This window comes from Cygnus olor, chromosome 1 (assembly GCF_009769625.2).
Source record: "Cygnus olor isolate bCygOlo1 chromosome 1, bCygOlo1.pri.v2, whole genome shotgun sequence".
Taxonomy (NCBI): domain Eukaryota; kingdom Metazoa; phylum Chordata; class Aves; order Anseriformes; family Anatidae; genus Cygnus; species Cygnus olor.
This window is the reverse complement of record NC_049169.1, coordinates 186949973-186971123: the sequence shown is the minus strand read 5'-3', so window position 1 is coordinate 186971123 and position 21151 is coordinate 186949973. Positions and strand designations below refer to the sequence as shown.

The window sequence follows — 21151 nt, the reverse complement described above, 5'->3', positions numbered from 1 at the left end:
CTGATTGGAGATAATGTTTTTCTGTATTATTTTTCAGGAACTGTATACATAAAACTACAAGACACCTTTTCTCAGATTCTTGAATACTTAACCCTTCCTGCTAACACAGAATTTTTCAGCTTCTGTCTGTATTCAGGCCAGTGCCCATCATCTCTAATAACACCTGGAAACAAGGTGTCTGACTCTATTTTCTCACTTTTTCTTACTGACTCTAGCTCCTGGGTTAAAAGCTTGAGACTAGTGGGAGAAACCAAGGAAGAGAACCAGAGATTTCTGAACAGTATTCAGGAAAGAGTTAAAAAGCATCAGCTGATGTGAAACTGAGAGTAGTAAGAAGACTGAGTAAGCTGTGCAAAGGTGTTGCCCAGCTGACCCTAAATGTTTTCAGGGGAGGCTTCTCAGAAAGTTAAGACAAAATACAATGGCTAAGTAACGGCTTGAGCAACCTGATGCCACCAGAGCACAGCCCCTTTTTTGCTTCATCCTTGTAACCAGGTATTAACCTCCAGAGAAATAGATAGTTGTCTCAAGCAGGATATGAACTTAGGATAAAAATATCACTTTCCTATAGCAGCTTATCAAGAGCAAGCACACACAGTGCTGTGATCCCTACCGCCACTTGGTGTCTCCATGAAGACAGCTACACTAAGTGAAGGTTTTATGGGGTTTTGTTCAATTAGTCATCTTCCCTAGCAATTCCAAGTGTGGTAGCAAAAGAAAATGTAATTCTGCTACATTCTGAGTGTAGACATGTCCAGAAAGAGAGGATGTGACCATACTCTAGGTTTTATTTTCTCTGCCTGTAGTGTAACATACCCATAACTTGGTACAGAAACAGTGGCTGCACCCAGAATTTGCTGACAAATATGGATATGCAAAAATGTACGAATTCAGCTCATGCTGCCTTGACTGCTCTGATTTTGCTAAAAGGAGTACAGCCTTCTGGTATAAGATAGTCAGTGTCCTTATTGAGCTGCCAACTGCTGGTAAAATTTCACACAGACCTCTTTATTGCTCTAGCTTACACCAGAGACAGAAAGGAGAAACAAAGCTCACTTTAGCACCTTCTTGGGGCAGCCTATTCCTATGTGAGGTCAGAACATATCTTCTTTCTTGCTACCGGATTCACTTTCCCATATACAGACCACCTCAAATACAGTTATTTCGTGGTCTTCTTTCTAGCACCAAGGGCTCTGGTAAGAATCAGTGGGTTTGGCCCTCATGGATGGTGAGTCAGTGCAGAGCTGATTACACAACCAGTGAGCAAACAAATGTAGTAGTTGCTGTGGGTTCTCTGCTGTTTGTTTCAGTGGGGATATAACATATATCTCTGCTGAGGATGCTGTGCCTGGCTTCAAAGAGGATGGAGCAGCAAAAGACAGAGATGTGTTGACCAGCTGAAAACTGCAAAGGCTGGTTCCACAGGGCAGTGACAGTTCTGCGAAGTCACCACGCTTGGAGTTCAGGTGGCCAAAGAAACCATGTGTAAAGCGTGAAGGTCATCTGAGTGTTTCCCACATCCACAGTAGGATGAGGTGAATCTCAACCTGCAGGTGCACTTTTCTGGCATTGACTTTGAGGAGAATCAGGCATCACACATCAAGAGGCAAGCCTCAGCTTCTGCAGTTGTCTAACATGGGTGAGCTGAATCCCAACTCTAACAACCTCAGTTCTCAGTAACACACAATGAGGAGAACTCTCCTCAACTCCTAGCAGACCTTAAGGCTCATATCCTGAGTTGAAATGACTCCTACAAATCTTCGAGCTTTAGCCTCTAGGGAAACATATTTCGCTGTGCTCTTGCTTTTTTAGAAAGTTATTACACATCTGCATGAATGCTACAGATGTTTTTATTTTATAGGACTGATTCCCAAAGGCTTTAGATACACATAAAGATTATGTCCATACATATAAGGTAACTGATCGCGAGGATCCTTTCTTCTCTCTTTTGCAGGACATCCCAAGCAAAGGTCAACCACCCCAAAGAACGGATGCTCCCCCAAACCAGGAGAGAGCCGAGATGCTGAAAAGCAGTTCATCCAGAGACTGAAGGAAAAGTGCGATGAGCAGTCCCGGCAATTAAGCAACATTCGAGATGAGCTTAAAAGGGCCAGCTGTGGGTTTGATGTCTTTGCGATAACAACACAGCACTTTTTCAGGCAGGTAGGTGCAATGGGTACTTTTTAACACTGGAAAGGTACTTTGCCTTTACATCAGTCACTTGCCCAAATGTATTTCATAGTCATTGAAATCCTGTTCTTGGAAGCAAAGCCTGTAATTTCTTTGCAATTGTTACTATGAGAAGGGGAATACATTTGATACCATGTATTTAAGAATTACAGTTCAGGAACCTGGAAGAGAAAGAATTGCAACTGAAGCCTTTGTTACAAGCATGAAGGACTTTCAGGATGTTTTTATGGACGAAGCAGATGTAGAAATGTAAAAGTCCCAGTCCCTAATTTATAGCAGGAATAGGGGATATAACGGAGATACACTTGCAAACAAATGTAAAAATAACCCATGCATTTAGTCAACAAAAAGTGATGGATGAAGGAAAAGATCTGCTTTCTCACAATACTTATCTACTGTTCCTGCTCACCACAGATCAGGCAGAATGGTCACTGTTACAAAGGTGCAGTTTCCAAAGTAGGAGTAACATTACTTCAGTATTTAGGAGACTACATTTAACGGGTATAGAGAACATAAAGAAAATGTTGTCAATAACTAGAGAAGCTTATTTGTTCACTAAATCCAAGAAAGAATGAGTGAAGTTTGACAGATGACCACAGTGACCATGAGGGAATTATTTGTTTCAGTCCAGACCTGGTTCACCTGATGCCCATCTATTTGGTACCATCTCAGGTTAAGCAGCTGTCCAGCTGGCAAATAATCACCAGCAGTAGGACTCGAGGTTTTGATAATGTCCTTGATTGACTCTTCGTCTACTTTTGGAAGAGACGAGTAAACTTCCAATATTAAATAAGGGGAAAAAAAAAAAAAAAAAAAAAAAGAAGAACAGAACTGAGCTTCAGTCTTCACAAATTCTGAAACACTTTATTCAGTTTTGTTTTTGTTTTGTTTTGTATTATATTAGTGGGAAATGTTACCTTCAAACAAATACCATGGTTCACGCTTTTCCCTAAGTAGGAGCTGATCTTGCTGGGGGGAGCTTGACTGAACTGAAAAAACAGAGAACTTTTTAAAAGTTCTCAATATTTTACATACCTTCCCAAGGGATTTTTTCCCCTCTATTTTTCTTTAGTCTTGGCATTTCTGGGCCCGATGGCCATTTGTAGAGCCTTTTCTTTTCTTTTTTTTTTTTTTTTTTTTCTAGCTGACTGTGGAGTGTCCTTGATTAAAGCAGAGGGAAATAAATAAATAAATAAATAAATAAATAAATAAAAAGGACACAGCAGTGTCTGCACGGTTTTGTCTGTGCGTTGTCCACTGGGGAGGGATTTTTCATCTCATGCATCATTCACAATTTGCTGAAGGAATTCTGAAAGTTTGGGCATATCTCTTTCGTCTCCTCTGGATATGTTTTAAATGAGAACAGCTGCTGCAGCTGAGTTTTGAGACTCATCCTATTGGAGTGTGTTAGATCTGTCCTGAGAATGCCTCTTCAAGTGAATGTGTCAGGGGACTTCATTTAATAGAGTCCTCTCCAAGTCCTGGCCAGACATAGCTGTGCCTCATCTCCCCAGTTCCTCTGCACTATCAGAACCAGGCCAGCTGGGGCTTCACAGTAATACTGCTCTGAATGCAGTATTACTGTGAAGAGCAGTCTCTGAGGGGGACTTGGAGGTTTAAAAACATAATAAAAAAAAAAAGATACCTGTGAAAAATAAGCACCTTCAGGCTTAAGCAGAATGAGATGTAGATTTTTTTTTCAAATCTACTATTGGACTTGCTTACTTGTTCAGCCCACACATCAGTCCCTTTTGGGCTTGCCTGGCCATCCTGGATTATATATAAGGGGTATATCTATGGTTTATATATACATCTGCACATCACTGTCCAGTGCAGTGCAGGGCACCCGACCCAGCCCCAGAGGAGCTGCCCTGGCTGCTGGGAGCTGTGTAACATGGACCCCTCCCAGTCAAAGACACCCCAGCTTCCACGGATGATGAGCACACACAATCCCAATGGTTATTATCTTTAGGCACTCAGGTGTGGTACCCACATTAGGAGGACAGGTGCCTTAGGCTTCATTTTTAGGGAACGGAGGTAAGTGGGCACTTCCAGAAGGCTATTTGCAGCACCAAAGTTCTGAATTCATAACTGAGGTACTTGCCTGTCTCATTTGAGAGCTCCAGGGAAGCCTAAAGGCTGCTGCTGCTGCTTTCATTTCAGTGCTTGAGAGTGTAGTTCTATTGGGGTGATCTGGGACTACTCAAGTAATTGCATAACTGCACAGTCCATTGCCTTGCAACATAGACACAGACTTCCAAGTCTGTGAGTGGCATTCGAAAATATGATCTGTGGACACTTTCTGAGATGGCATTATTGTCTGAAAACTTGAACAAAATCTCTTTGTCTGGCTTTGAGTTAGGGCAGCATGGAAAAAGAAACTTTTTTCCATTATGAAAATAATAAAAATTGTGTGTGTTTGTTTCTGAGAAGCCTGCAGGCAGAATGATTGAGGTCTGAGTAGGACTGCAGTTTGGCAAGGGGATAATATGCATTCAGGAATGAGGTGGGGCCTTACTCCAGAGAAGTCTGGGTTTGGTTTGTCCAAGTGACAGTTCTGTTCTGCTAAGCAAACAGGGGGCCCAATCCTAGTTCAGTGCTAGGGAACCTCCTTGGGCTGATAGGCACCTATAGCCTGATCTTGGTATGTCTCTGTCTCCTTGCACCACACCAAAATAATGTCTGAAACAGAGGTTCTTCTCTGTATTGGAGATTAATTTCTGATGGAAAATGCTCTCCCAGGCTGTGAGGACTGGACTAAGTCTTAACAGCCCACCCAAGGACTGGTGTTTTGCCTACAGGTAGGAGTGTCCCCATGCCCATGATAATCTTGTCTTGCTTACACTATTTCTGTTCTCTCTCCAAAGCTGGCAGAAACATCAATGCTCTTTAAAAGACTTCTCGATGTCAGCCCCCCAGTGCAGTCAGAGGGACTGAGCTGTGCCCATGCACAGAGGTGGTTCTTGCACAGTCCTCCAGATGTGAGCAAGGATCCTTGCACAGACTTTAATGCAGGATTTCATCTGCTCTTACTGGTCCCACCACAGTTTGCCCCCAAGTGCCTGCAAAGTCCACCTTTAGCTGTGGGAGAAAGAGTGTCAGTTTGTAGTAAAGAGTGTTGGTCCACACTGACAGTTTCTTTGAGCACTTTCCAATTTTCAGCACTTACTGTAGCAACCTCAAGGTTGCCTGACCATTTTGTCTCGGTTTTGTTGGATTTGTTTTCTGGCTATTCCAGACCATGCTGAATTGTATTCTGTCCATCTCTCCTTCTCAGTTGAAAATTTAACAGGCAAGATTAATTTAATGGGCATCAAGGAGTGCACAGCGTGTAGCAGAACTTCATACAGATCCATTAAATGTCAGCTAGACCAATTTGCTATTCTGGGGAAAAGCCTGAGCAATCAAAGCAGATGGTGACTCAGGCGTTGGACAAAAAATGAAAGCAGTGGTTCTGACACAGGCATTCAGCTATCTCTGAAAAGTAATTATTGCAGTGCCTGTGGACAGCTGTTTTTAACTATTACTTAATTAGAAGAATAATTAGTTCAGGCCCTCAGATATGCACACATAACTCCTGTTGACTTTGAGAACCACTACAAACTTAATCTGAAGAGGTGTACGCTGAGTTTATGCAATGAGAGATACTCCAAAGTGAAAACTGGCTGGTGGGAACCGAAGTGATACCATGAAAACTCTTCAGAGCAAGTATCATGAGCAGCCCTGCTGACTTGGGTCACTCCTGACCTGCTCTGGCTCGTTATCATCCCAGTGATAGTGATGGTCCTGACCCAGCTTCAGCCCTGTTCAGCGGCATGGCCAGCAGTAGTCCCTCTTGGAAGTGGTAACAGTGCCACCTAAAGGAGAGTAGCCCAAAGTGACAAATTCCGGAGGGTAACTCCTTCTGGACATAAACAGGTGGGGAAAACAACAACAACAACAAAACACAATTTCATATCTCTGGTACACTAGGACACTGGTCCTAGGAAGGACAAGGAAAACTTTTTTGCCCATTCAAATATGTGTGTGTGTGTATTTTTAAGAGTGATGTTTCTGTCCTGTGAGTAGGCAATACACCAACCAGTGTCATGTAACTATCCCATCGCTTCCCAAGGAAATACATTCTTCTACCCCAAAAAACAAAATCTGTACCAGTTGTCATAGCAGTGGCTGTGTAAAAGCCACTGAGGGCAGAGGGAGAAGCCAAGAGCTTCCCTGCACTTTTTTTCCTTCTGTTTTGCAGGGGACAAAGCGAGCAGACCATGCTGTCCTGGAGCAGTATAGGATATCCACAGTAGTCTAAGGCTTGCTGCTGGCTTGGCTAGGAAGTGGGCAAGCAATACTTCTGGTCTGTCCCCAGCTCCACCTGCCCCAGGACACTTATGTCCACTAGTGAAAAGCTCTATGCAGTGACAGGATAGTAGCATTTCATGTCTTATCTAAATGGACCCTCTGAGACTGCGGTGCCTGAGGATAGAGCCTGTGCGTGGGGTGGTATCATGAGCTTCCAGCTGGGCTTGCTTGAGCATCAGCCTTTAGCATTTTAAAACTCATCTGCAGAACCTTTGTACCTGCTCTGCAGCCTCACAATTTGAGTCAGGGAGATGAGCTTGCTGCGCTCCCTTCCTGCCCCTCCAAATGATGTTGCTCTTGCAGCCCGCTGCTGTTTCTCCAGGGGTGAGTTACTCACTCCTACTCCTTGCCCCACAGGACTGGGTCTTAGAAAACCATGGTATTAGGGGCATGGTTGGCACAGCAGGTTTTTGCCTCTTCTTTTATCAGTTGCCCAGCCCTCTCTCTCAGCCATCTGGCCATAGGGAACAAGCCTGGAGCAGGGAGACCTAGCTAGACCAGGGAGAGGGGGTGCGCCTCAGAGGCAGAGATCATCTAATTACTGCATTTTTGGTGATGAAAGAGCTTGTGCAAGTGAGTCCACATTGTGGAAGAAGTCCTGCCGTGGGCCTGCCCTACAAATAGGTACATCAGTACTCATTTCTGACTTTACTTATCCTTCTCATTCATTATCATAGCATCACAGAACAGTTTGGGTTGGAAGGGACGTTAAAGCCCACCCAGTTCCAACCCCCTGCCATGGGCAGGGACACCTCCCACCAGACCAGGTTGCCCAAAGCCCCATCCAGCCTGGCCTTGAACACCTCCAGGGATGGGACATCGACAGCTTATGCAGCCTGAGGACTCATTCGTTACCCATGCCACCCTCTGTACTGACTGCAGAGTGATGATTTTCCTCACAGGCTGTCCTTTAGTTGTCCCACCCCGTTTTTGGAGTGCTTCACAAATATTTTTTTTTCTCCACACTGCCCTCATGCGATGGCAGTTCCCGGGTGTCCCCATTTAGCAGCTGGTCATGGGGAAATTAAAACACCTCTTAGATCCTGTGCTAGGGGAGAGCCTGGGGCTTCGCTGGCAGACCCGGAGGGTGCAGTGCGGCAAGCCTCCAGCTCTGCAGTCCCAGCAGCAAAGCACTGAGCATCGGCGAGTGCTGCGCAAGCAGAAAATGAGGGACAGGCTCTGGCATGAAGGTGGACAGCTTGGATGTAATGATTTTCCTACAGACTCTGTGTATCAGGGCAGGAGCATCATCCGGTTAGCCAAGGGATGAGGAGGGGAGGCATATTCATCTTCTTTAAGATTTCTATTCCCACAGCATCTTACCTTTTCGCTGCCCTCAATACCAAATCTTGTGCATTTCTACATAAAATCAGTTTGGAAAGCCTTAAATGAAGACAAAGCTTCTTTCTAATTTTTTTTTTTTCTCCCAAGTAAACAAAGTATTTTTTTTTTGTCTTACAATAAAATGTTTTTGATTTATATCCCTAAACTTTTAAACTTTGGTGAGTCCCAAATGGATTTTTTTTTCCCGGGACACAGAATGAAAAGATTGAGTTATTCTGACTGCTCTAGCCTCCAGCAGGAGCCAGGAAAAACTGAACTTGATCAATAGAGGAAAGCCATCCAAACTGTAATAGTAGTGAGGGAGAAGAGGAGTGGCACTTTTCTAAGGATTATTTTTGGGTCAAATTCTAACATATTTTGCAAAAGTTGGGAAATTGTTACCCCTGAAAGCCAGAAAGTCAGTGCTTCTGACAAGGGCTAGGTTTTTACCATTGTGACACCACCAGGCACAAAAGATATGTATTTTTTTCCTTGAACTCTCTCTCAGAGACAGTTGTGAAAATAAACAATTTCCAGCTCAGCCTGAGATAAATACTTGACATGCTAGCCCAAATTACTGGCTTGGAAACAACGGCAAGAACTGCTGAGCAGCTTAAATGTGGTACAACCAATTTTGCTTCTAACACAAGAGGTCATTGGCGTTTAAACAGTGAGCCTTATATTGAAATGACCTACAATTAGACTATGTTTGTATGCCTTGGTTGGAGAAGCATTTTGTTAGCGATACATAACTATTCTGAATTTCAAGATAAAAGATGAAATAGCCTATCTACATGTTGTCCTCAAAGAGAAATGCATTTAAGCTGGGTGCCAAGCATCAGATAAAGGAGAACTTATTTTCCATTATGATTATATTAGTGATCTCCATGTAAACAACCGTCTTTGACAGCCTTGATTTTATATTGCATGCAGAGGAAAAGAACAGAATGAGGGTCAGGAGTGGATCTTGTGAAGACGACAGCCTCCAGGTAGAGTGGTTGGCTTCTGGTGGGCTTCAGAGATTTAGCGGTGCAGTAGGAATTATGTGAACAGCAATGGTGAGTAATAGGCTTCAGTGGTAATGCAGCCTTTGCTCATGCAGGAAGCAGGGGTAAATGCAAATCGCAATGTTTTCATGTTGTTAAGTTTAGCAAAGAAGTCAGTGAAAATGTGTCTCTGTTGTAAATCCCATGCATCTTAAATACCTGTTTCACAGCCAGCCAAAATTTCATTCTCTAAGATTCATAGTTGCTTTTCCACTTCACACTGGAGGATCTATTTTCAGTCAAGGATCCTGTCTGCAAGAAATGATGGTTGTGCCATCAGCTGAGGTTACACGGACACCATGAGTCACAGTACCTGATCACTTTCCAACCTCTTTTTTAGGCTTGGCCTTTGTTTCATAACAGGGAGCTTGGAAGCTCTATTATCTATTTTTTTCTGGGCCTGAGGACAATATGAGGATCTCTGTCCAGCTTGGTCTTAGCACCACAGCCACTCAGCTCCATCAGTTGTCCAGGGGTGCTTGTGCTTATCAGGCTTATGCTTCAGAGAAAAGCCTTGAAAGCATCGTTGTCCATCCAAGGCAATCCAGTAGGAAGCTGGTCAGGCTTTGTTGGAGCTGTTGCTTCAAGCTGTCAAAACCAAAATCTTCCAAAGGAATTTTTCCTGTTTCATCATAATAAAAATAAATAAATAAAAATAAAAACAATAGTCAATAGTGATTCTGGCATCTGTAGACTTCCACACCTTTGGATCAGTACTTTGTGTCAGAAATGTATTAACGTTAATGCATTAATGTATTAACGTTATTGTTTGTGGGTTTTTTTTTTTTTTTTTTTTTTTTTTGTTTCATTTCCTTTGGCTGGTTTATTGGTTGATTTCCACAGACACTGTATCAAGATTTCAAGTAAGAATGTGGCAAAGCAAAGACTTTCCAATTGGTTATAGATCAATAAGTGCAAAATTCGCATATATACAGAAACATTTAACAACTGAATGTCAGTAGATACTTTTCAGGGAGTTTGGTGAGGCTTGACAAAGTTTTCACTAGAGAAGAGCAGATAAAGTATCCATAACTCTTATTAGGAGCAATATGGAGGAGATTGCTCAGGTAGGAGGGGTCCCATCCTCTCTTCAGGAGTGAAAAATCTGAGCCTCCCTTCAGAGACAAACCTTTTAGCACAGCTCTTGTTTTATGCAAGTATTCAGAAGATTTCACTTTCATTTCAGTGTGTGATGGGACCAAATGTCAGCCTGTAAAGCCGCTGTGAAATGGCAGGCCATGCCCCCATTAACCTTTCAAAAGTAATTTCAAAACCAAATTTTTCAACAGAAGCCTAAGGGAGGTCACAGTCAACCTTGAGAGGGAGCAAATACCACGTTACTCACCCAGAAGCAGCAGTGACCACCAAGTTACCTGACACCTATTTACGTGCTAGTGTTTATTCTCAAGGTCCCCTCTGGGACCTTCCCGGTCCCTGTCACCCAAGGGGACAACCTCTGGCACCACCGGAGAGCTAAGCCTGGTGCTGCAGCCTTGCCTGGAGCTGCCCTGCGTAGCACCCTAGCGAGTCTCCTGCCCTCAGACAGGGGACCAGCTACACACAATGAAAAAAAGAAAATGTGGGTAGGTACATGCACCATCATACACATGTGGATATGTATCATCTTTGTGCCTTTTCTTTCTGTCTGGCTCTGCTCCCTACAGGGATTGGTTTGGGTAGACACCTTCACCAGCCCTTGGGTGCTGCACAGCAGCCTTGCCTCCTCTACCTTGTCCCTGCTTGTATTTTTAGACCTGTGGCAGAGAAGGTTTTGTTTGGTGGCTTTATATTATCTCCGTGTTGAAGTGGCATGGCTCCATTTATTCAGATGTCTAATGATTACATATATAGGCATCATAATAATAATGGCAATAATGGGCAGTGTAATAAATAGCCAGTTTGTTTATGAGATATTACTGTTTTTACAGCCTACTAAGAGGAATAATTTATTATCTGTAACAAATATCAGCTAAACCAGCTATCTGCCTTGATTTGTGTTTGGCCATCACGGTTCATCATGGGCTCATGAAGGGAAAGTCGTGCCTTATTTATTTAATCTCCTTCTATAGCAGTGTTACATGTTCAGGAGATGAAGGGAAGGCAGTGAATGTAATATTTCTGTATTTTAGCAAGGCCTTCAATGCCATCCCTCGCAGCATCTGTCTGGACAGACTGTCCAACTGTGAGATGGACAGGTTCATGCTACGCTGGGTGATGAGCTGGCTGGGTGGCAGAGCTCAAAGAGATGTGGTGAGTGGGCTACACCTGGCTGGCAGCCAGTCACTCGTGCTCCACAAGGCTCTCTTCTTGGGCTGGTCCTTTTATCACTGATAATATGATATGATGCAGGAGAGGAAAGCTTCCTTAGCAAGTTCATTGACGATACTAAACTGGGAGGTGCTGTCCCTCTCTGGAGGGATGAGGGGCCTCGCAGAGGGATCGGGATACCTTGGAGCACTGGGCAATCATCACCGGCATGAAGTTCAACAAGGGGAAATGTGGGGTGGATGCTGCACCTGGAACGGAGCAGTGCCGGGCACAGGCACAGGCAGGGGGATGAGGCTGGGGAGCAGCTCAGCAGGAGGGGACCTGGGGGTGCTGGTGGCAGCAGGCTCAGTACGAGCCAGCAGTGCGCCCGGGGCAAGCCGCATTTTTGGGTGCATTGAGCACAGCACAGCCAGACAGTCAAAAGGGTGATTCTCCCACTGGATTTAGTGTTGGTGAGGCCTCACCTTGAATATTGTGAGCAGTTCTGGGCCCACAATATAAAAAGGATGCTAAGGTACATGAGTGCGTCCAGCGGAGGGCAACAAATCTAGTAGAAGGATGATGTTCTGGCCCTGAAGTGCTTAGCATCTAAATAAGCAATAGCCCAATAAAAACTGGGCAGTCAGTATGACCGAGTCTTGGAGATCAGCACATGCCCAGTTTATTCTGGGATCTGTGTGGAAAGATAGACAAGTGTTTGTGTAGCTGGGCACAGATACACAACCAGCATGCATGCAGGCACACGTCTACAGTCTGCTCTGCTGCCTCAAATGTTTTCTGGGAAGACATGAGTTTTCAGTGAGTGCACGGGGATAGGGCTTGGGGCAGTGGTGCCTGCCTCACTATGAGCTGTAGAAGAGAGCACAAGAAGCACAACGTCCCTCCTACAGACAGGGATATTCCACTGCTTGTCTTCATTTACCCCAGACCAGTGACGTCCCACCGCACTGTGGGCCTGCCCTTGGCAATGTACCCTACAGAACAGTGCATGCTGCAGATATAAGCAGCAGTACATGTCCTGAGCAGCATCCCTGGTCTGATGGCTTCCTCCGGGGCAAGCAGGCTGCACAATCATTCTTATTATCCCACTCTGATCTCATCTGCAGGGAAAGAGAAGCTACATTTCTTCCTTTTTTTGTTTGCTTAGTACACTGTGAAAAGGGACCTCGGTATATAAAGGTATGTATAGAGAATTCTGTTTGGAGAGGCATAAACAAGAGCTATGTTGTGTAATCGCATAGATTGAATACTACTGTTAAAATAAGACAGGAGGCTGAGTGCTGAGATCAACCTAAGAGTTAAACCATTTATCTAAAAGCATTGTCCAAATGCTTCTTGAACAACATCAGGTAAATTCACTATAAAGGAACATAGCATACCCAAAGCAGTGGATAAACACATGACCGTGATTGATTTTAAAATAAATATGGAACAGTTGAGTATACGCCATATATTTGTGTAGGTGCCATGCATTATGTTTATAATGTTTGAAGTTCTTTCCCATGGACTTAGAATATCTTCTGTTGCATGCAAAACAGAATTTCACCTGTCTTTAGTTAAAACAAAGTATTGGAAGTTACTAGGTTTAAGTATTAAAAAAATGTTCTGTCTTCTCTCACCTCCCCTCAAAGGTATTTTTAAATGTCATTTGCAGAAAGACTTCAGAAATTATTTACTGTCTTCCCTCACCGCTGCATATTCCTAAGTTAGAAACTTCTGCTGATTTCATTCTCTGTCTCTCCAAAATTACTGCTGCAGTCCCAGGAGGTGAGAGTGTAAATATCATAAGTCTTCTTCTGTGGATCCATCAGCAGACACATTTTGTGCTGATGCACAACAGGGACTGTGCAGCAGCGTAGTGGAATTTTCCCTGTTGCTGAAAGTTCCTGGCAGATGTGAGGTTGCTTCAATGCAAACTAAGGCTTGAAAATCTGGGCAGACTATGAGTACAATTCCTAACTTTAAGTCCTTCAAGACTATGTGCCGCATCTCAAAAAGATTTTATACAGATATGGTATCAGAAAAGGAGCGCTTTCTTTATTAGCGAAACTGATTTGATCTTTAATTTTGCAGGTGCAATTTCGTATCCCCATTGCATCCCACATGGATTGTGGTTACAAATTTTAACAGATAAGTAGCCACGTATTCAACTCACAGGCTGCAAGCTAGCTACTCTTTTGATTAATTAAAATGGCATACTTGCATTCCCACTGATTCCTTCTTGGTGAGTGACAAAGCAAACCCAGGCTGAAACCAACTCTGCCTGGAGTTTTCTTTCAGTATGACCCTGACTCACCGCTGTGCAAAACAAAACTCAGGACTTTATCCCTTCATCCACATCATCCTGAGACAGGATAACTACAGGGAGAGCCTGGCTCAGACAGGGTATTTGGACCTGGCAGTAGTATGGAGGGATTTGGACCATCTAAATGAAATGCATCGTAATGCAACCAGAATTTAATGAATAAATACAAACACAGAATACAGGTCATGCCTACTGGACTGTGGCTTGGGTGTCAACTGGAAAGCTGTAACTCCAGGAGTAATTAGGGTTTCTAGTGTCAGAGCAAACCAAATGAACTCCTACTGTGGAAGTGTCAAGAAAAGTGGTCAAGACCTTTGGGTGAATAAGGAGAGACCTAGCAAACAGAAGTAAGAGCGTGATACCACCTGCATGTTCGGTACTATGGAGATTGATACTAGAGTATGACATTTAGCATCAGTGCCCACAGTTCTTCAGGAAACAATGAAAAAGAGAGGAGGAAACAGGGAAGAGGGATAGACAGCTGTGAGGGCTGGAAAAATCCTTTGCTGTGAGAGACTGCAGAGTACAATTGATTTTGACTGTGAAAAAAGACAAAGTGACTTAAATCCCATGCAGAAGTGTCTTCATAAGAAGGTACTACTGCAAACCAGAGGGCTCTTTACTCCAGCAGAGGGAGGTTTACAGAAACCTCTGGCTGGAAGCAGAAGCTTCAACATGTGAAGGAAGGCAGGTAGTTTTGCCTGTAGAGGTGATTGGTTATTGGAACAAACGGCTCTGAGAACTAGAAGCCACTCCACATCTTTATGTTTGTGGTTTACAGCCAGGTGCCTTTGTAGAAGGGATACTTTCATCAACTACAGCTGCAGAACGGTAACTGTGTAAGATACAATGCCCTGCAATACAAAGATCGTGTCATTTGATTAAATCATCTTTCTATCCTTGAGTTCTACAAAGCTTATTGGCAACAGGAATATCCAGATGTGTTTACTGCAGGGGAGGTACCTATTTTAAGGTCAGAAGCTTTTTTCAGGTAGATATTAAGATGAGATTTCCATGCAGAACTGCACACTCTCTAATGCAGAGCTTCTTGTTCTTGCACCTTCTGAAGTTTGTGGAAATAATGACTGCTAGATGCAGGACCTGGATTGGATGGACCTTTACTACATGAAATAGCCACATGGTAATAGATGTGTTACAGAGACTTTGGCATTTACTTTAGCTATACTTTCAAGTGGACAGTATATCCACATGATATTCTTTTTTGTGTCCTCACAGCCATCCAAGAGCATGTAGCTATGCTTTTGAGTCAGATACCCAAAACACAGCCTGTCTCCCTCTCACCTCCCCTTCAGGTCCGAGCCCTCCATTTCCAGAAATTAATTCTAAATTTCTCAGCTGCAATCTCCTGGAGTTCCCTGGCCTTTCTCTCCCCTGAGATCTGATTCAAATGCTGCTTCCTACAACCACTTTTCACACACAACAGAAATAATTTCAGAAGATGGCATTTGTTGGTGGTTTCTTGGTTGGTTGATTGATTTTTAGTAATGATTTGAGAAGTGTTTATTTGATTTCATCTTTAAAACAGCTATAACTACACAGATGCTGGAGACAGAGAAATTAATATATAAAATGCATTTTTAAAATGAGTTATAAAAATTATCTGAGTTAGGTTTTCTTCTCAAAAAAAAGTCCCAAGCTCACATCTGATATATTGCATTCTCATTGTTATCAGTATGCATGTTCCTCTCAGCAGAACACTGTGGGGAATCTTCGTTTCCCAGTAAGAGAAACCATGGTCCATGTGAAGCCGCTGACATTGCTGTCGCAGGATGTCAGCATTTGTCCCTTGCTTTGCCAAGCCCCAAAAAGGGGCAGCTTGAAGCTGTTGTTGGCTTTGGGCCAGAATAACTCAGTGACGGACAAGAGAAGAGGAGATTCCCAGGTTGTTGGGAAAAGAAGAGGATATTTTTCTGCAAAGTTGATTTAAGAAAATGGCCGTCTGCTTCCAGCTACTGAGAGGTTTGGAATTCAGCCTGGGAATTGTGTATTCCTGGGCAGAGGGCAGGAGAGGAGTTCAATGAAAATAGACTTTAGTTTCAGTTTCTTGTGATCTTGGTGGGTAAATGATGTTTCATATGAGGAAAAATGAATTTTTTGTCAGCAAGAACTAGTTGATTGGGAATTTGTAGCAAATGCTCATTTTGTACTACTCCAGACAGCAAGAACTAGAAAACTCAGTAATGAAGTATTGTTCTCTGGTACATTTTAATCCATGGCCTTACAAGCTACTGCCATAAAAATAGATGTAAGACTACACTGGTAGAAATAACAAAACTCTGAAAGAATACTATATAGATCCTCACATTCTTTTCATGTGAGAAGTGAATTAAAAATTGAGTCAGCTGGCTGGGCTCTCACTTGAGAACAGAGAGCATGTAGTCTGTGTTAATTTGTTAAATTCTAGAGTAAATATTCTATTCTTCCAGATATACACTGGCGTAATCGTATAAATGAAAAACTATAGTAAAAATGTTTCCTTCCATATAAGTTGCCCAAGGATCATTAAAACCTCATGGTACTGAGTAATACACAAAATGTAAAACCTTAATGCAAATCCAAGTGAAACTGGTATTTCAGAGACATCTGGCATGACCTTCAGCTCTAGCTGAATCGTCTAGCTGAAATTCATGACTGACTGCTCGTATGTTCAGAAATCCCCAAATCACTATATTTTGTTTTCTGTCTTTTTGTTTGTTTGTTTGTTTGGTTGGTTGGTTTGGTTTTTATTTTATTTTTCTGGAGTTAGGCAAGAGTAAAAATGATAGACTTGACCTGGAAAAATAATGTGTTACATGTGTGACCGACACAGTATTACCAACAGCAGAGCTGCACCAAGGAAAATTTGTAATACACCTCCAAGAGGGAAGATGTCAGCAGAACAGGGATGCTGCTGGCCCAGCAACACAACTGGTTTTGGCCCAGAGAAGCAGGTCCTGTGCTAGGGAGGCTCTCTTCCCAAGTTCCCCACTATCCTGTTGGTTTAGTTTTAACCCCAATCTGATTCACTGCCCAAACACCTGTGTGGCCATAAGGAAGGAAGGGGAGGAAACAAGAGCCAAATGAAGTGAGCAGGGAAGGGAGGAGAGGATGAAATCACCTTCTTTGACAGCAGCACTCCTTTTCAATGGTTTCAAGCACTCACAGAAGTACAATGAGACTATCACTATGGGCTTTGAAAGAGAATTTAAGACTAGGTGAAACTGCTTCCAAATTATGCTCCTTGCAGACTTAGAAAAATTAACAATGGTGATAATACCATTAGCAACTGGATTGCATGCTTTGAGGCCCACTCTTGGCCTAATGAAAAATAAATTCAATCTCCTCAGTTGTCTGATATTCTGACAGTGGACTTGACTTTTCTCTTGTAGATACAAAAATTGTGAGAAGGCCCACCTGCATGTTCTGTCAGACAGTGTATAACTAGCAGTATTTGAAAAGAGTGTGTGAAAAGAAACAGGCTGCTGTAATCACATAGGCAGAGCTGGGTCTTCTTCCTCTCATCTATGTCATGAATGATAATTCATGGCATGTCACTCAACAACCTCCTGAGCCTCCTGTTCAAATGCATGACTGGAATAGCTTTGTTCTACCCGACCCTGGCACTGCCTTAGACAAAACCCTGGCCCCTGCTGAATGCCACGCCAGGCTTCTCCTCACGTCATCATTCGGAGGTGCTTGTTGTCAGTGTCATGATCACTTCTCAGCAATGACTGCAGGGAATGCCAGGAGGTGGCAGTTGCTGATAGCCTGACTTGTCCTCTACAGCTGAGACATCACAGAAGTTGCAGTGTCTCAGTTATGCATGAGGTCATCTGAATCCGAACTTCGCCTCTCTCCTTATCTCCTCATTCCTGCAGTCTCCTGTTCCCTGTCTACCTTCTCTGCTGCACAGCTCTTCTCTGCAATACAGTCTTCACAATGATTTTTCTTTCCTCTGTTCATCATTTGTTTCAATCCATGCTTTGTTTTCTTTTTCAAGGGAAGCAGTTTTTCAGCTTCTGGTATTCACCTCTCCTGTGAAGACAGGCTGAGGGAGCAGGGGTTGTTCAGCCTGCAGAAGAGAAGGCCCCAGGGAGACCTTACAGTGGCCTTCCAGTACCTAAAGGGGGCCTACAGGAAAGCTGGGGAGGGACTCTTTGTCAGGGGTAGAGTGACAGGACAAGGATTAATGGCTTTAAACTAAAAGAGGGTAGATTTAGATTAGATATTAGGAAAAAAATATTCCCTCAGAGTGTGGTGAGGCCCTGGCACAGGCTGCTCAGAGAAGCTGTGGATGCCCCATCCCTGGAGGTGTTCAAGGCCAGGCTGGATGGGGCTTTGGGCAACCTGGTGTGGTGAGAGGTGTCCCTGCCCATGGCAGGGGTTTGGAACTGGGTGGGCTTTAAGGTCCCTTCCAACCCAAACCATTCTGGGATTCTGTAATTCCCTACCTCAGCCTTCTCTCACCATTATCTCTCTCCATATCCCTATGGTGTTGTCTTCAGTATTCTTGGTCCTCACTTCTAAATGTTGTCTTCATCAGCTTTCTCCTAGTTTCCTATGTTTACTGCCATAACCACTAATGATGTCCTACCAACCTATTTCCAGAGCTGGCAGTCCTCTTGAAACAAACAAACAAAACAAAACAAAAAACACCAGCAAACAACAACAACAAAAACATATCTCTTGAGGTCCTCTGTGCTATCTTTTCCAGATCTTATCCTCAGACTGTTTTCTATTCAGCTTAAGTTAAATATTTGTTTGACATATTTCTCATGGTATGCTTCTCAGCAGGCATTTTCAGTGCTTCATAAAAGATGGATAATACACAGTTCACTTAAGGATTCTCCTGCTCAGTGACATACATAGTAGTGTTACTACCATTATCTCCCTTCAGATGCAGTAAATGTAACAGAAATTTTTCTCAGTACTTTGGCTCTGTTTTTCATTCTCTTGTCTTACTCCATGAATCTCCATCTTCACAGCAAACTGTGCTTGCCAAGTGAAAGAAAGATTTCACTGTGGAAATCCAAGGAAAGCACTATGTATCTCCTAGGCAGGGCAGCCAACCTCCATGAAGTAGGGAATCATCAGGTCCTAAGAGTTAAGAACACAAAGCTGCTTATATATGTTTCTCATCTTAGAAAAAAATTATTGCCGCAGCATCAGCAGCAAAGAAATGCTGTCTCTACTCAGAAGTACACAACCTTAAGGTCTTGTTTGCCACATGCAAGTAAAAAGCAGATACTGGAGTCAGTGAAGTTGTAACCTGGTGTGAAAATTTGGCTTTCTGGGTTTCATACTGTGGCCTCACTGCGTTACTTAAACTCCCATAAACATAACAGTCAGACAGCAACAGTGGTAATAATTACCCCAAAACTGAAACTCAAAGTGCCTGGTGACCAGAGTTATTATCCAAACAGCAAACCCAGGCTGATGAGTGAATCAGCACAGCCAGCAGTAGATGCAAGCCCTGCAGACCACCCAGATGCTGCTGCGGTCGTATCCCTTCACCCAGTGGCCATCTCCAGCCCCTGCATTTTTCTCTCCTCCCACAGCAGGTGCATGCTTCACTTGTGGTGGTTTTACTTGGGTGGGCAGCCGAGCTCCACCACAACCGCTCTCTCACTCCCTCTCCTCAAAGAGTAACGGAGAGAAAATACGATGAAAAGGGCTCAAGGGTTGAGATAAGGACAGGGAGATCACACAGTAATTATCCTGACGGGCAAAACAGACTCAGCATATGGAGATAGTAAGATTTATTAGCTATTACTAACAATCTAGAGAAGTGAGAAACACAGGAAAGAAACCAAAAGCACCTTCCCCCCCATCCGCCCTCTTCCACCTCCTCCCCCCAAGCGGCGCAGGGGAACGGGGGAACAGGGGTTATGGTCAGTCTATAGTGCTTCTTCTCCACCGCTCCTTCTCAGTCACTCTCATCCCTTGTGCTGTGGGGTCCCTCCCATGGGATGCAGTCCTTGCTGAACTGATCCGGCGTGGGCTGCCCACAGGCAGCAGCTCTTCAAGAACTGCTCCAGATATGGGCCCGTACCATGGGATCCATCCCTCAGGAGCAAACTGCTCCAGCCTGGATCCCCCACGGGCAGCAGCTCCTGCCAGGTCACCTGCTCCTGCGTGGGCTCCTCTCCACGGGCTACAGGTCTGGCCCGGAATCTGCTCCGGCAGGGGTCTTCCACAGGCCGCAGCCTCTGTCGGTGCAGGTCCACCTGCTCCACCGTGGTCTCCTCCACGGGCTGTAGGGTGGAACCCTGCTCCACCGTGGTACTCCATGGGCTGCAGGGGGACAGCCTGCTTCACCATGGTCCTCACCACAGGCCGCAGGGGACTTCTGCTCCAGCGCCTGGAGCACCTCTCCCCCTCCTTCTTCACTGACCTTGGTGCCTGCAAGGCTGTTCCTCACTCCTCTCACTCTCCCAGCTGCTGTGTGGCACAGCATTTTTTGTTTGTTTGTTTTGTTTTGTTTTTGTTTTGTTTGTCTTAAATATGCTCTCACAGAGGTGCAAAACAACATCACTTATTGGCTCAGCTCTGGTCAGCAGTGGGGCTCTTACCAAACATGGGGCAGCTTCTAGATCCTTCTCACAGAAGCCACCCCTATGGCCCCCTGCTACCAAAACCTTGCCACATAAACCCACTACAACTACATAACTTTACTGTGCTCTAGATGTTCAGCTTCCCCAACAGCTTCTACATCTGACTGCTCTTACCTCCTGTGCTCTCCTCGTGTGTGCCTCCTCCGCAGCTATGCCAAGCCGTGTTACATTGGTATCTTGCAGTGCCACCTCTGGGACCTAGGGAAGGGGAGAAAGAAAGTGAGGGAAGGGGTCTGGCACTGATCCTTGCTTGTTTTCCCCAGCACTCTGCTCCTTGCTTGTGTTGTCCCCTAAGGTTTCCAGGGAATTTGGAATCATATCCATTTGATATCCACAGAATTTGGTGCAATTTGAGTCTTTTTACATTACAGTGCCCAGTACAATAAGGGTCTGCCTCTAGCTAAAGCCTCTGGCCCTTGCCATAATATGAGCAGTGCATGTTAATTATAAAAATAACCATGTTGCTAATTAGAGGAACACTGAGAAGGTATACCTGCTTGCCTGGAGCTGTTATTGTGGCAGTGATTTTATCACAGGCTTTGTGCTAATATGACTGCACGCACATTTGGAAAGTTATGTTTGCAATTAAGATTTTCATTGCTTGTGTCACTGTTTGCACCCATGGTGAGCATAATTATAGGCTGCCTACAGACTTTTTATGTACTTTATTTAATGTTCTGTCTCACATGTAAAGACTTGTAACAAAGACCAGTCCCTGTCAAACACCTCATCAATCTCAGCTGTGTTTTTTGGCCAGAAGAAAGCTGAGTGTAGGGCAGAGATGCCTTTGGCAATGGAGGAGGCTGGTCCACTATGCTCAGGCATTGGGATGGGACTGGGAGCCCTGGGGTTTAATCCTTCCAATGATGGTTTAATCCTCCCTCTGTGATGCTGGCAAATCGCCCTGGCAATACTGTGAGAGCCCCATTTGCTTTGTACATATGGGAACTGGGAGGATGAATTCACTCATATGTGCTGGCCTTCCCAGCATGAAAATAAACAGAGAGTACACACAAAACTAAATATAAAATTTGTTCATATGCACAGTTCTG

At 44.0% G+C, this 21151-nt stretch overlaps 1 protein-coding gene across 2 annotated transcripts in view; it reads left to right on the top strand.

The window, feature by feature from the left end:
* Nucleotides 1-21151, top strand: part of MTUS2 (microtubule associated scaffold protein 2) — a 283391-nt gene that overhangs the window by 227219 nt on the left and 35021 nt on the right. For both annotated transcript variants that reach the window (XM_040543898.1, XM_040543899.1), the window contains one exon: nt 1955-2163. In XM_040543898.1, the coding sequence (XP_040399832.1) occupies nt 1955-2163 (209 nt within the window). The remainder of the gene's footprint in view (nt 1-1954; nt 2164-21151) is intronic.